At 39.9% G+C, this 14,191-nt stretch overlaps 1 protein-coding gene across 6 annotated transcripts in view; it reads right to left on the bottom strand.

Moving 5' to 3' along the window:
* LOC137301857 (protein unc-13 homolog C-like) overlaps nucleotides 1–14,191 on the bottom strand; it is a 514,180-nt gene that overhangs the window by 36,742 nt on the left and 463,247 nt on the right. For all 6 annotated transcript variants that reach the window (XM_067971546.1, XM_067971545.1, XM_067971544.1 and 3 more), the window contains 2 exons: nucleotides 11,965–12,045; nucleotides 2,134–2,281 (listed from right to left, as the gene is read on the bottom strand). In XM_067971546.1, coding sequence (XP_067827647.1) covers nucleotides 2,134–2,281; nucleotides 11,965–12,045 — 229 coding nt within the window. The remainder of the gene's footprint in view (nucleotides 1–2,133; nucleotides 2,282–11,964; nucleotides 12,046–14,191) is intronic.

Genomic DNA, 14,191 nt, shown 5'->3' on the forward strand with positions numbered 1-14,191 from the left:
GGTAGAATAATATATCAGACATTTACTTTCTTATGTTTGCTGATTTCCCAACACCCCACTACCCGACATAGGTACCGATACGTGACATTTGCTGACGCTTTGTCACACAGCTAACAGGGAGGCTTCATGGTGGTCCAACATCCAGGGGAAAGGACTTCAGTTAAGCAATTTTGTGCCATAACAAACCTGCTTCAAATTTATACCAACTCAATTCAGTTGAACAGTTTTACTAGTACCAGATAAAGCTGGTAGTTACCAGTCTTGGTCAAGAAATAATTGGTCGATCTCCTCGGCCAATCTTTCTCGGAAAACATTTGTAATTTTATCACTAGTTCATTTTTGTTGTAATCCACCCAATAGTTTACAGGATATTTAATAACGATATTTAAAAACTGTAAAAACTCACTGTCAGCATACAAAAAAAATCATATATCATGCTCCAAAACACACTTTTAAAATGTCATATATAGAACGGTAACTTCAGAACTTTAATAAATTAACATTTTATGGTCAGCAATTCTACAAAAATAGAAAATACAAAACAAATTCAATAAAACATTCCCTTTTCATGATAAGTCACACTAATTTGCTGCATTTAGTTAGCAGGAATAAAACCTAGTTATGTAAAACCCTAAAAGTAAATAAGAGTGGATTAGAGAGCCATTTCATTTCCATTAGTGAATGCTCCAAAACAGCAAAATGATTTATGTCCTGTTTTACCTTTCACTTTCATAAAGAATGGACTGAGGACGCAAAACATGTGTAATTACAATTCAGGTCAATCGTTAAGCTGAAAACTTGTACTGTATGATATGGACTATGGCATCATCCTGTGGGGGCTAAATTTGCTTCAGTGAAAGAGCAGCAAAGCAGCAGAAAGATTTATGATGTGAAGTTTCAGAATAATTTCTCGGGCATTGTTAGCAGGAATATTTATCACGCCGTAAATTGCCATGTTTAGAGCCTCATTTTAAAGTGTGCTTGTTTGTTCGAATAACAAATACATGAGATGTTTCACAATTAAATTGGAATCAAGACTTCAAGTACAAATTAAAAGACAAATCATAATGATACTGCATTGACTATACATCGGAGCCAAAACTTAAGTTTTGTCTTGCAATACCTACAAATGTCATCAAATATACTTTTATTGATTATAGATAGAAAGGAAGAGAGTGTAATCTATTATTATTTCTAATGCCAATTCCCACCCCCCAAAGTTATTTTCTCAGGCTATGCATCACCTCAGAAAGTAGGTCAAAGTCTACTGCTATGTGTTTGCCACAAACTGGCCGTTAGGAGCTGAAAACTTCAGTCTTTTTCTAATGTTCTCTCCCTCACTTTGGGAAAGCACTTGACTTCTACTCTGTCCCTCTCCACAGCAACGTGGCTGGGACCTTATTAGTGAGGCATCTGTGCACACTATCCTATGGCCCAAAAATTCCTGGACCTTCGAGGGCATTGCATCAGTGAAAGGTGCGCAGGCCAGAATTTGGGGTGTGCTGGGACCCATTTTTTTTTAAATGTAAAAAAATTCTTCCGGGGGTGAAGGGTGTATCTTGTGTTTAGCAATCCTCCCCCCTCTCCCCCTGCCATTCCCATGCTGTCAGAATATGAGAAGGAATAACACCATATGCTGGAAATCCAGGCAGTTCCACTTCCCCCAATGCAAGTACGTCTGAATGTGTATCAGCATAACACCCTCGTGGAAGTGGGGCAAAAATGGTGGTTTCTTAATGGCAATCGGCAGTGGAGCGGAGCAGTAGGAATTTCGGGCACAATGTCGCTCAACGCTTCATAATGCTGAAATTTGCTGCTTCAAGCTATGTCATCACGCTGCACACACCCTTAATGATATCACATGCAGCAACACTGAAATAAAATTTGAGAGAAGAAAATCAAATGGATTTGTTTCTCTCAAGCCACGAAATGACTGAACCAATGTTTTCTCTTGTACAATATTTGTTTGTGGGGGTTTCTCCAAGTCATTTATATGAAAAGTCAGTCACCAATAGAGTAAAAGAAAAATCAGCAACTAATGTTAGATATAATATGCCACTGAATGTCTTTTTCTGCTTGCATGTGAATATTTATGATGTAATAAAATTTAAAGTTTCTTTCGTCGCTCCTTACCTTGCGAAGATTGGGTGTTGATAAATTTTTTAACCAGGGCATCAGTGGTTTGAGTGTACAGGTTAAGTGCATATTTCAAGGATTGCAAGTCTGGGCTCTTCTCTAAGAATGTCTTCTTCAGGCCATTTCCTCCAGCATGGAAATATTGCTAAAGAATGGGCAAATCCATCAAGAAAAAGCATTAAACAATGACAACGCAGCAGAAAAATGATGTGAACAAGGCTACTAAATTTTTATAGGCACCATCAAATATGCTGTGAGACAAATGCATGGCAGTGTATGTATTTAAATTCCACATTCCTTACTGTTCTCCAACCAGATTGAAAGTATAGAAATCATCAACAGTTTATAAAATGTTGAGATTGAACAATTTCTGACATCTTAATACATTTAATTAAATATATTTTTACCTCAGTAACTTAAAGCATTATCCAGAATTAGTCATATAGGTCGATTTTCCAGGTCCTGCACCCAAGTGCTTTGGATTGCCTGGGTGCAGCAAATACAGGAGATCAGGTGGGGAGTCCATTTAAATTGATGGACAGAATTTGAAGGAGAATGCCTTACCAGAGTGCGCTCCTCCCCGCTCAATTGCCTGTAGTTGCTGCACCCGGATGATCCAGTGTCCTCAGATAGAAGACCAGGAAACTTTACCCTATTATCTGCAGTTTAAACTTTAATGTCGATTATTTTCAAATTTTTATGCAATTACAAGAACCATAAATAACAAAGAACTAGGCCTACACTGTAGTTTTTTTTATTAAACTTTTATTTAAAAAAATGTAGGGTAAACTTTGTTTTATACTGACCCAAGAATTTATTTCCACACCAATCATTCTTGTGGCCTTGAAATTATCCTGTGCAGATATCAGCACATACATGGTTAATGGATTCGTATTAAATTCCTTTGTCCATTATTTTTATGAAAGCCTCATTCAAATACTGAACATAGGAACTTCATACAAACTCGTTAAGCATTTGTGTGCTAATATTCATACAGTGTCAATTCGAAGCAACTGAGCAAGTCTGCTCAATTACTGATGACTTCAGGGCAGTTTTGTGCTGTGGTCAATCATTCTCCAGAAACTAGACTAAAACAGCCCAAGCTCATTTTGCTTCTGACAGTTACAGCTGTCTGAATGTGGAGACATTCTATCCAACAGATTATTTGAGCTGAAGCCTCAGAGATGCATGGTTAATCCACTGAACCACACATTTCCCAAAGTATAATGTTGTCGTAATCTCCACAGTCTACTGTATGTTTTCAATGAGGCTGAAGTAAAATGTTGTAACTTTCCCGATGCAGAACACTCTGAACATGTTTCTTAACTGGTTCAAATTCTGAAATTAATTACAACGGACCAGCTAATGAACACAATTCAAATTCAAAATAATAGTGATTAATTGCTCTTACAAAGTGTGATATTGCATATTGATTTAGAAAAGTTCTGTTGTCAGCATTTTTTTTGTCAGTTTGGAAGGAAACCTGAAAGTCAGAGTAAATAACGGGGCTGCCTGAAAGAACTACATTGAGAATTTATGCCAAACTATCAAAATGTGAAATAAGATGTTCATTCTAACAGAATGTAGCACACACTTCAGGGTACAGAACATTTCTCATATAATGAAGCTGAGAATTCTGAAGCACAGATTTTGGATAACAACCTTAACACTCCAAACTCCATTGTTTTTTTTGCCTGAGCTGTTTTTCAAAGTTAAAAATAAACTGCAATGCTTCAATTTTAAACTGGGTGGGCTAGAAATTTGGCCATGTGGCGCCCGTTTTATAGGCGCTACTCGGCCTCCCGAAGTTCCAAAATGGTGTCCAGAATATACGCGCATGCTTCTAGTGTTACGTGCGTTAGATGCCATCTTGGTAAAGGGTATCGCGCACGTGCAGATAATGAACGCCGGCAGCATGTAAAGTAAGCAGAATATGCGTTCGATTAGTGTGCAACGCTGATTTAAAGGCACAGACACCATTTTGGCACTGAATGCTCCACTCAATGCATTGTCTTAACCACAAAAACCTGAACCTGTCTTAGGCCTGGAGGACCCCCAACCAGCACCATCTAAAGGGACCATGCAGGATGTACAGGTTAGTTGATGGATTATTGCTTTTGGCTGCTGATGCATGTGTACCTGTTTTTGGAGGTCTCCTATACTTGAATACTAGGACGAGGGGACACAGCTGAACATTTAGAACCAGGACCTGCAGGAGTGAAGTTAGGAAATGCTTCTACACGCAAAGGGTGGTAGGAGTTTGGAACGCACTTCTGCAAACAGCAGTTGATGCTAGCTCAATTGTTAATTTTAAATTGGAGATTGATAGATTTCTGTGAACCAAGGGTATTAAGGGATGTGGGCCAAGGTGGTTACATGGAATTAGGTCTCAGATCAACCATGATCTCATTGAATGGTGGGAAAGGTTTGGGGGGGTTAATGCCACTGCCACTTGCTGCCTCCTGTCACCTTCTCTTGCAAGAAAGCGAGACGTATATCAGTGAGTGTCCTGCAGGATGTCTGGGTGATGTGCCTGTCAGGGTTGAGTGGCTGCCAGTGTGTGTGACCTGTGAGTTGTGGGTCGGCGGCTTGCAACAGTGGTAATGTATGAGAGTGAGAGGAAGCATCTGATTGGAAGAGTTGAGTACTGATTGAAAGAGGTTGTTGATAGGTGGGTGACGGGGGTGTAGTGAGTGGAGCAGTGGATGCGGCTAGAGGTGCAGTTGGTAGGAGATGCCACTTGACAGTTGACCTCACTCACCTTAACCACTTGTGTAAAAGCACTGATCTTCTTCCTGCATTGCGTCCATGTTCATGGTGCTATGTGCCTGGCATTGACTGTGTCCCCTACTGCCTCTTGAGCATATGTCTGGAGGGCCTCTTGCCCCTTGCGGATATAGGATGCCCCTCCTTCTGTTCACCTCTTGCACCAAGGCCTCTAGTGCATCAGCAGAGAACCTTGGCGCACACACTCTGGCAGGCCTGGTACAAACTCAGATCGGCAGATTGGTGAGGTCTGGTGTGCAGGTTGGAAGATGTGGGATTTAGTAGTGCACAACCTTTATTCAATATTTTAACGTAACTCAACAGCTTGTAAACATAGTGATGGGATATGTATCTGTGTTTTACGTGTGCGTTGTCTGATTGCCATTCAGACTTCGTGCAGACCCATATCTTATTTTTTGCAAATAAGAGGTGCAGGCTGTATTTAAGAGGTGCGAGCAAATCAGGCGATATTTGATCCCCTCTGCTGGTGAGAAATGTGAACCTGGTGAGAGAATTGTAGCTAGGCTTTCATGCTGCGCTTCTATCTGGTAAATGACCAGGCGGCACAAATGTCTCGTGTTGCCTGCATCGGAACATTGGGCGCGGGTTAATCGTGTACTGCGATGCCTGCGCCCAGATTCGGAGGTTAACCAATTTAACCTCCAATTTGTTTTGTCTGTGAAATCTTGTGATTGGGTGTTTTTTCAGATTCCAGTTCTTATATATAGCTCGAGAATTGCATTCTGTTTCTTTATAATTGAGCAGATGGGGTTACAACCTATTTACTTCTTTGATGATCATATGGTTATAAGAACAGATTATAATGGGCATAATTGCATACTATTACACTGATAATATATTGTTGCAACTTTGATTAAGTTGTATCATTAATACATCAAATTTTGAAGTATAACCACATCATTGTCATGTGTTAGTTTGATGCAACAAATTGGTTAGTTTGACGCAGACCAAAGTCTTTTGTCCAGTGCTCATCGATTATGCTTTAACAAAAAGGCATCCATATCCCGCTGGTTATTCTGACTTTTATAAGATGGTCTCTATCCCAAGAGATCCACAGAACTTCCTTTAACAATTAGCCTCTAATTAACTCCAAGTGAATCCATTTAGACCACTTCCCCACAGGGGGTACCTAAACAATGACCATAAAGGGACAGGCCACTTCATTATGGCAGCTAAACATCACAACCATGCTCCAAACCCCAGACTACCCATGAGCAATGCTAGTGGAGATTAGCTAGTTGGTTTATAAATTTGAATTACCTTTTTGAGTCAAAACATAGCAAAAGTAGATAAAGATAAATGATAATTGTGTAAAAAGCTATGTATTTCTAATGCATTAAAATAAAATTAACTCATCTGTCATAACCCAACAGATGCTTTCTAATTTTTCATTTAAGAAACTTATATTATCTCGAGCTATACAGATCAATAGAATATTTTAGTCCTTTAGTAACAAATTTTGAAATGGAATTACATATATGATCAATGTTCTTTCGAAACACATAAATCTCTCAGTCAGAAAATACATTGTTTTCATCTCAAAGGATTCATTTCCCAATCAATGAGGCCATACATTATCTTGTTTGTCTTCCAGTTATATCCTAGTGAACACCGCACAGTATGTGGATTGCTGGTACGGCCTCATCTGCCTCTGTACCCACAGACTTCTTGACCAACATCAAATCCCGGCTGAGTTGCAACTTCCTCCAGCTCGACATTGGGAAGATCAAAGCCATTGGGGTAGAAATACGGTTTGGGCGGTATCGCAAAACGGGGGGTATTGCATCCACTGCCCGTTGTACTCCCCGCCCAATATTCAGCACCATTGACTTCAATAACACTGAATATTGGGCGGTCAAACGATACTGCTCATTTTGTGCCACCGCATTGTCTTTGGCCCTTGCCACAAATTCCTTTGAACCAGACTGCTTGCAGTCTCGGCATCCTGTTCGACCCTCAGCTGAGCTTTAAACCTCCCAGTCTATCCATCATCAGGTGCCTACTTCCACCTCCACAACATTGCCTATCTCCATGCTTACCTCAGCCCCTCCACCGCTGAAACCCTAATACATGCCTTTGTCACCTCCCGGCTCGACGGCTCTAATGCTCTCTTTGCTGATCTTCCTTCCTCCATAAACTCCAACTTACTCAAAATGTTGCTGCATGTATCCTGCCCTCCACTAAGGCTCACTCACCATCACCCCCATCCTTGTTGATCTTCATTGGCTTCCTGACCTCCAATGCATTAAATTCAATTGCCTATAAATCCCTCCATGGCCTTGCCCCATTGTATCTCTGAAATCTCCTCCAGCTCTATATGCCCTCCTAAATACTCCATTCTTCTGATTCTGGCTTCTGTGTCTACCCCCTCCCTTCACCCCACAATAGGTGACAATGCCTTAAGTCACCTTCGCCCTACTCTCTGGTACTCCCTCCTTGAACCCTCCTCCTTACCTCGCTCTCCCTCTCCACCTTTAGAAACCTTCTCAAAATCCATGCATTGGACCAAGTTTTTATCATCCTTCTCAATATGTCTCCTCTAGGCTCAGCATTCATTTCCTCACACCTATTTGTGAAACGTCTTAGGACTTTTCGCTGTGTTAAAGCCACTATATAAATACAAGCTGTTACTTCAAAATCTTTAGTGTATCTGGCTTTGTTGACAACATAGCACAGTGACGGTTTATATAAAGTAGAAAACTGCAGTGAACTTATGCTTTGTGTTAGATAATCTTTTTTTTATTATCTTGTAGTGGCTTCTAATTTAAATATGTCAAACATATAATGGAACTTGCTTTTTCAACATATAATGGAATTTATTTCCCCAAATTTAAGGGTTGCTCGAGGAGTTATGACTATTATCCAAGTCCCAAATATGCTTATCTATATTTTCCTGTGGTCAGATATATCCAGGAGCAGCCCTGCAATAAAGTTATGAAAAGATGCTCTCTTCTGGTTTATAAAACTATATTTCCATGTTTAAACTTTTATTTTATGCTAACCCTTTTGGCTAGTCTAGCAGCTATCATAATCACTCTTTTCCTTGTCTTATAGCCTGTAAGATTATGTGAAAACTCAAATACATAAATTCTAACAAAAGAAGAAGGATCAGGGTTTAGTTTGTAGCAATGGCAAGAAGCTATGGGAGAGAACCTTTCTAATTTAACTAGACATTTGATTATGAGGGCAGGAAGATTTTTGCACTGGGAATATACTCCTTTATTTTCCACATCTCATCTGTGCTTTATTCACAGAACACTTCTGGTAAGATTTGACAGGAAACAATGTAATATTAACAGGAAAAATCCGTTGATAGATTCCGATACCAAAAAAACCCCTGAAAATACTTTTTAGACGTTTTCCTTTTTGGCGGCAATCTCGCTAGAGCTGTGGTGCGACTGGCTTAGTTCTCACCTATGGCTCCCAATAGTCACCCAGACAGATTTTCCTGGGTCAGCTAATTTAAATATTTTTAGGTGGGCTTTTGACAGGATTTCTGGTGGAGCCGTGGAAACTGCCTCATGAGGGGTGGTAGGAAGATGACTGGTGTAGACCTCAGGCACTTGCAGCAGCTGAGCATGACTGGAGCAGTTGAAGAAGTTGCTGAGTTTTAAAACAAATTTTAAATTTGGCCACGCTGATTGAGTGCAATCGGTCACCTTGTTCTCAACTACCCTCATCTTAAGGGCCATTTAAAAGTTACCCCCCCCCCAGCATCTCCTTAGAAATATTGGACATCTGGACACTTTGGCATTCCTACCAAGGTGCAAATGAAGGAAAATATGTTGGATTTACATGGTGATTTGATACACCCACCCGAATATGGGCAAACATATTCACAGTCATCCCATCAGTTCCAGAGTAAAACCCAACTCCCCAGCCGATCTCCCTTCCTAGTCTATCCTGATACCACTCAAAAACAAATGGCTTAGGCAAGGAAAATCTAGCCCAATGTGACAAGAGGGAAAGCATTTCTATTTTAACAGAATATTAAGTGTATAAGCCAGATTAATGAATTAACAGAGAATGCGACAGTGTAAACATGAATGATGGATAATCCTTAAGTTATGATTTCTACTAATCAGTAACACCTTGCAATATCACATAAATGGCCTCACTGTGTGTGAATAGAGAAAACAAAATAAAGAATAAGAAATGGATGAAACACAATTTGTACCTTTCCCTTAGCTTCCACAGATGATCACACCACTTACACTTGCTGGGGTTTGACAGAGTGCTGCTGGATTAATGAACAAATCCTACACAGCTTCTGAATTTTTGTTGTGTTTTATTGTTTCTGCTGCCTATTAAATATCCAGCAAGATTGTATTCGAAATATTAATGGTTCATGTTCCACTTAACTATTATAGTTGTTTAATTGCCAGATAAATAGAGAGAGGGATAGTAGTCAGCTTTCCTGCTTTTTCTAATTATTCTTCTGCTATAAAGGTAGTTCTGTTCTGTTCTTTGGGTATTTGGTTTATTGTTCATACCGGCTCTGCTTCACTTAGTCTTTGATTGGGTATATACATTCCCTAAGGAGCTAGTTCATTTTCTTTATCTACTTCTAAGAAGTGCAATTCTTTCAGGATCACACTTCAATAGTTAGGTAAATAGTACTGACCATTTGCAAATGGGGGAAAGGGATAAGTAAATTCTCCTATTCGCCCACTGTCATCTCTAAGGAATTTATGATAATTTTTCCACTGAAAAGAAAAAAATACTTTTAATGTTTGTTTTTTTAAGCAAAGTGTATTCTCACAACTTTGGAAAAAAAGACACCTAAATAAATTAATATGCTAAATGGAAATTGTTCTCTCCAGATCCTAAACAATAAACAATCCGTTGGCTTTTCTAGCCAATTGAAAAACACTGCATCACACCCAATGTGTTGGTAAGTCCTTTGATACCTGTCTCTCTGGCAGCAAGAGATAAAAAGACAGAAAGTGGTATACATGCTGGCACAAAGGGTTTTTGCAGTTAGAAGGCTGTGAGGGCAGTCAAGTTTTTTTTTAAAAAAGCATTGCTCTAAGGGTTTTTTTCTGGAGGATTGTTAGAAACCATCTTGTTTAAGTAAGATGGTCCACTGATTTGAGCTAGCATGGCATGTTCTTTATTTTGTATTATTATGTGACAATAAATTGTATGTACTGAATTAAGTGAGTCTAGTCATAACAGCTGTTCTGTATATTCACGTTACTGTGTAATAAAGCAGCTTGATGATTGATATATGCCTCATCAAGTGTTTTCTTGATCCGCCTTCAGAGAGGTTAAAGAAATACACGGTTCAGGTACTACTGATCATGCTATTATACAAGTATAAATAGGGTGGTGTGAGTCAATTCCCACAAAAATAAGACACTCAGACTGCATATGCGAGCAACTAATGCCCTAGAAGGTATCTACAGCAGACCCACATTTGTAACTTCTACATAGGCTGCTTGTAACAGAATTCTAGCTGGTGAGGAAAAAGGTCGAGAGTTCACACTTCATTCCTGCTGCTCTCTAGAATTAGACTACAATGAACCTGATTATTGCATTTATGATCTCTTCCCATTCATTATGAGCTCTCGGCGGGTGAAAACTTGTACTCCATGAAGCACCACCTCACATAACAACTTGGGCAAACTTCTTGGAGTATATCCAACTCAGCTGTCTCTGGTGATCTGCTGCCATAGGTCAATCAGGTAACAGAATGTAAGAGACCCCTTACCCTTTGATGGATGTTGAAAATTGGCGGATAATCAAGAATCCCCAAATTTTGGTCATATATGTATGGTACAGGCGAGGAATCAAGATAAATACTATGCAAATAACATAAGGGGAGTTAAATCTTCCTTGGGCTGTAATGTTGACTTACAGCAGACAGGAGGAGGTTGGTGTTAATAGGCTTTGCAATGAGGCAATAACAAGTGCAAGGCTCTGTCTTGCAAGAATTTTGGTGGAAAATGAGGAAGGTGGATGATCGAGGTTCTATTGTAACATAATATCGATATGTTCATACTGTTATTATGCAGATTATTCAATAATCTACTAAATTTAGTTTCTTACCGGTGAGTGGGAGTTATGTGGCTGGAGAATGCTGTGAGGGACAGCTGTGGATCAGTGCGAGAGATTGATTTCTCTACATTTTTGTGTTTCTAATTAAAGACAGGATTTTTATAACAAAAATATTCATTACAGCAAGCAATTTGAAGCCTAGGGCAGCCAGTTTCTAATATTTTCAGTATGTTGCTGCTTCCAATCTTTCCACTTATCAATATCATTGAGAAAATAATTATAGTTTAAAATGATCCAGTTATAAGGATGCAGAAGTGACTTTGACCTAAACAAGAAATGGTACCTCACAAGAGTAATGCAGTTTAATAATATTGTACATTTCAGGAGATTTGTAGGAAATTTCACATTTCCACTAAGTATATGGTATGTGATATCAGCTGGTCGGAAGCATTTCTGTATGTGAGGATATTGGAGGCTGAGGTAAAATAATTTGAAGATCTAACAGTGAAATGATTCTTCAGAAACTGCTGCATGGGAACATTAAAAAAAACCCTGCTTAGCTGCATATTGAGAATTTTAGCTGAAAATAACTGCAATAAAATGTTGCATGGCTTCTTAGTGAAATAATAACTGAATGAGTGCTCTACCGTACGCTGGGTATTGGCCACCTGGAATCGAACTAAAGAATTCTATGGGAGTGAAATTCGCCTTTGGTGGTAATGGACAACAGCCAATGGAAAAGAAAATCAGGCAGGCGCAAAAAGGGCCGGCAATTCGCTATCACCAATTTTGCACCACCGCCCAAAACCAATTTCACCGCAACGTGACTATTGACAGCTACTTTGTTCCCTAATCTCAGGGGAAGCTCATGGGAGGTCAGTGTGTGATGAGCTTTGTTTGGAGACTGTAGATGAATCCACTGTCAGCGAGAAAAATACTTTTGTCTTTTTCAGGATTCCTTCTGCTGTCATAATTGAATGGAAAAACATCACTGGTAAAATGCAGCTGTGTCCACTCAGAATCTAAGACATATAAAATTACCTTTATTGTAGCCAACACTACTTCCATTATAGCACACTGACGTGGACTGAGACTTTTGACCTCTTCCCGAATCACATGTTCCTATTTGAAAAGGATATTAAAGGAAACATACTCAAAATTAATGAACATTTATAAATAATGTAACAAAGAAATTACTCAATGAGATCCATTTGTCTGAAGCATAAGTAACTAATCATAACAATATATTAATTTTACTGGCCATAGTTAAAGAAACTATGGTATTGAGTAACCTGTATGAATTTTTGTATCTGAAGTAGTTTTACAGCAATGACCAGGGTTCTCTGACTGAATAAAGCAGGATTTGAGATTCAGTGTACATATTTCACTAGTAACAAAATTTAAGTGAAAGCTAATATATTTATATATTTCTGGTAAATTAATACAAAAACACGTATATGTTTGCACTAGCTATTATGGCAGCAGCATTTGTTAAAGAATGGAGTTATTTAATCTGTGTTAAATTGAACTAAAATGTAGATGCTTTAACTGAATTTTGATTTCTTAAAACACAGCCCTGTGACAGGATGTATGCATCAGTTCAAGTTTTCCAACATTATTTAGCACTTGCAAAAGTGCTTATTATAGCTGCCCCAAATGTAACCCTGTTGTGCTTTTCTATCAGTGAATAATAAGTAGAACAAGCTATGATTTCCTAATTGTTCTGCCTAGATTTCTAGTGAATGTATCCTTGGAGCACTTAAAAATATGCAGCAGTTTCTATTTTCAATTAACTATTTACTTTTTGTAATTCAGGATGAAATATTTTTTGACAAGGGTGTGTGAATTATAATTTACATAGTCCCACACTATTCATTTTAAAAGAATCATGTAGATGAACCTTTTTTTTGTTCGTTCATGGGATAAGATCCTGAGGGCACTAGCAGGGGTAGATGCTGAGAGGATGTTTCCCCTTGTGGGAGAGACTAGAACTAAGGGCCACAATTTAAAAATAAGGGTTCTCCCATTTAAGATGGAGATGAGGAGAATTTTTTTCTCTCCGAGGGTCGTGAGTCCGTGGAACTCCCTTCCCCAGAGAGCGGTGGGGGCAGGGTCATTGAATATTTTTAAGGCTGAGTTAGATAGATTCCTGATTAACAAGGGAATCAAAGGTTATAGTAGGTAGACAGGAAAGTAGGGTTGAGGTCACAATCAGATCAGCCATGATGTTATCAAATGGCAGAGCAGGCTCGAGGGGCCGAATGGCCTACTCCTGCTCTTAATCCGTATGTTCGTATGCGGGCATTGCTGGCAAGGCCAGCATTTATTGCCCATCCCTAATTGCCCTTGAGAAGGTGGTGATGAGCCGACTTCTTGAACTTCTGCAGTCCGTGTGGTGAAGATTCTCTCACAGTGCTGCTACGAAGGGAGATCCATGATTGTGACCCAGCCGTGATGAGGGAACGGCGATATATTTCCAAGTCAGGATGGTGTGTGACTTGGAGGGGAACTTGCAGTTGGTGTTGTTCCCATGTGCCTGCTGCCCTTGTCCTTCTAGGTGGTAGAGGTCGCGGGTTTGGGAGGTGCTGTTGAAGAAGCCTTGGCAAGTTGCTGCAGTGCATCCTGTAGATGGTACACACTGCAGCCACAGTGTGGCGATGGTGAAGGGAGTGGAAGTTTAGGGTGGTGGATGGGGTGCCAATTAAGTGGGCTGCTTTGTCCTGGATGGTGACGAGCTTCTTGAGTGTGGTTGGAGCTGCACTCATCCAGGCAAGTGGAGAGTATTCCATCACACTCCTGACTTGTGCTTTGTAGATGGTGGAAAGGCTTTGGGGAGTCAGGAGGTGAGTCACTCGCCATAGAATATCCAGCCTCTGACCTGCTCTGGTAGCCACTGTATTTATGTGGCTGGTCCAGTTGACTTTCTGGTCAATGGTGACCCTCAGGATGTTGATGGTGGGGGATTCGGCGATGGTAATGCCGTTGAATGTCAAGGGGAAGTGGTTAGACTCTCCCTTGTTGGAGATGGTCATTGCCTGGCACTTGTCTGGAGCAAATGTTACTTGCCACTTATGAGCCCAAGCCTGGATGTTGTCCAGGTCTTGCTGCATGCGGGCAAGGACTGCTTCGTTATCCGAGGGGTTGCGAATGGAACTGAACACTGTGCAATCATCAGCGAACATCTCCATTTCTGACCTTATGATGGAGGGAAGGTCATTGATGAAGCAGCTGAAGATGGTTGGGCCTAGGACACTGCCCTGAGGAACTC

This window comes from Heptranchias perlo, chromosome 34 (genome assembly GCF_035084215.1).
Source record: "Heptranchias perlo isolate sHepPer1 chromosome 34, sHepPer1.hap1, whole genome shotgun sequence".
Lineage (NCBI taxonomy): Eukaryota > Metazoa > Chordata > Chondrichthyes > Hexanchiformes > Hexanchidae > Heptranchias > Heptranchias perlo.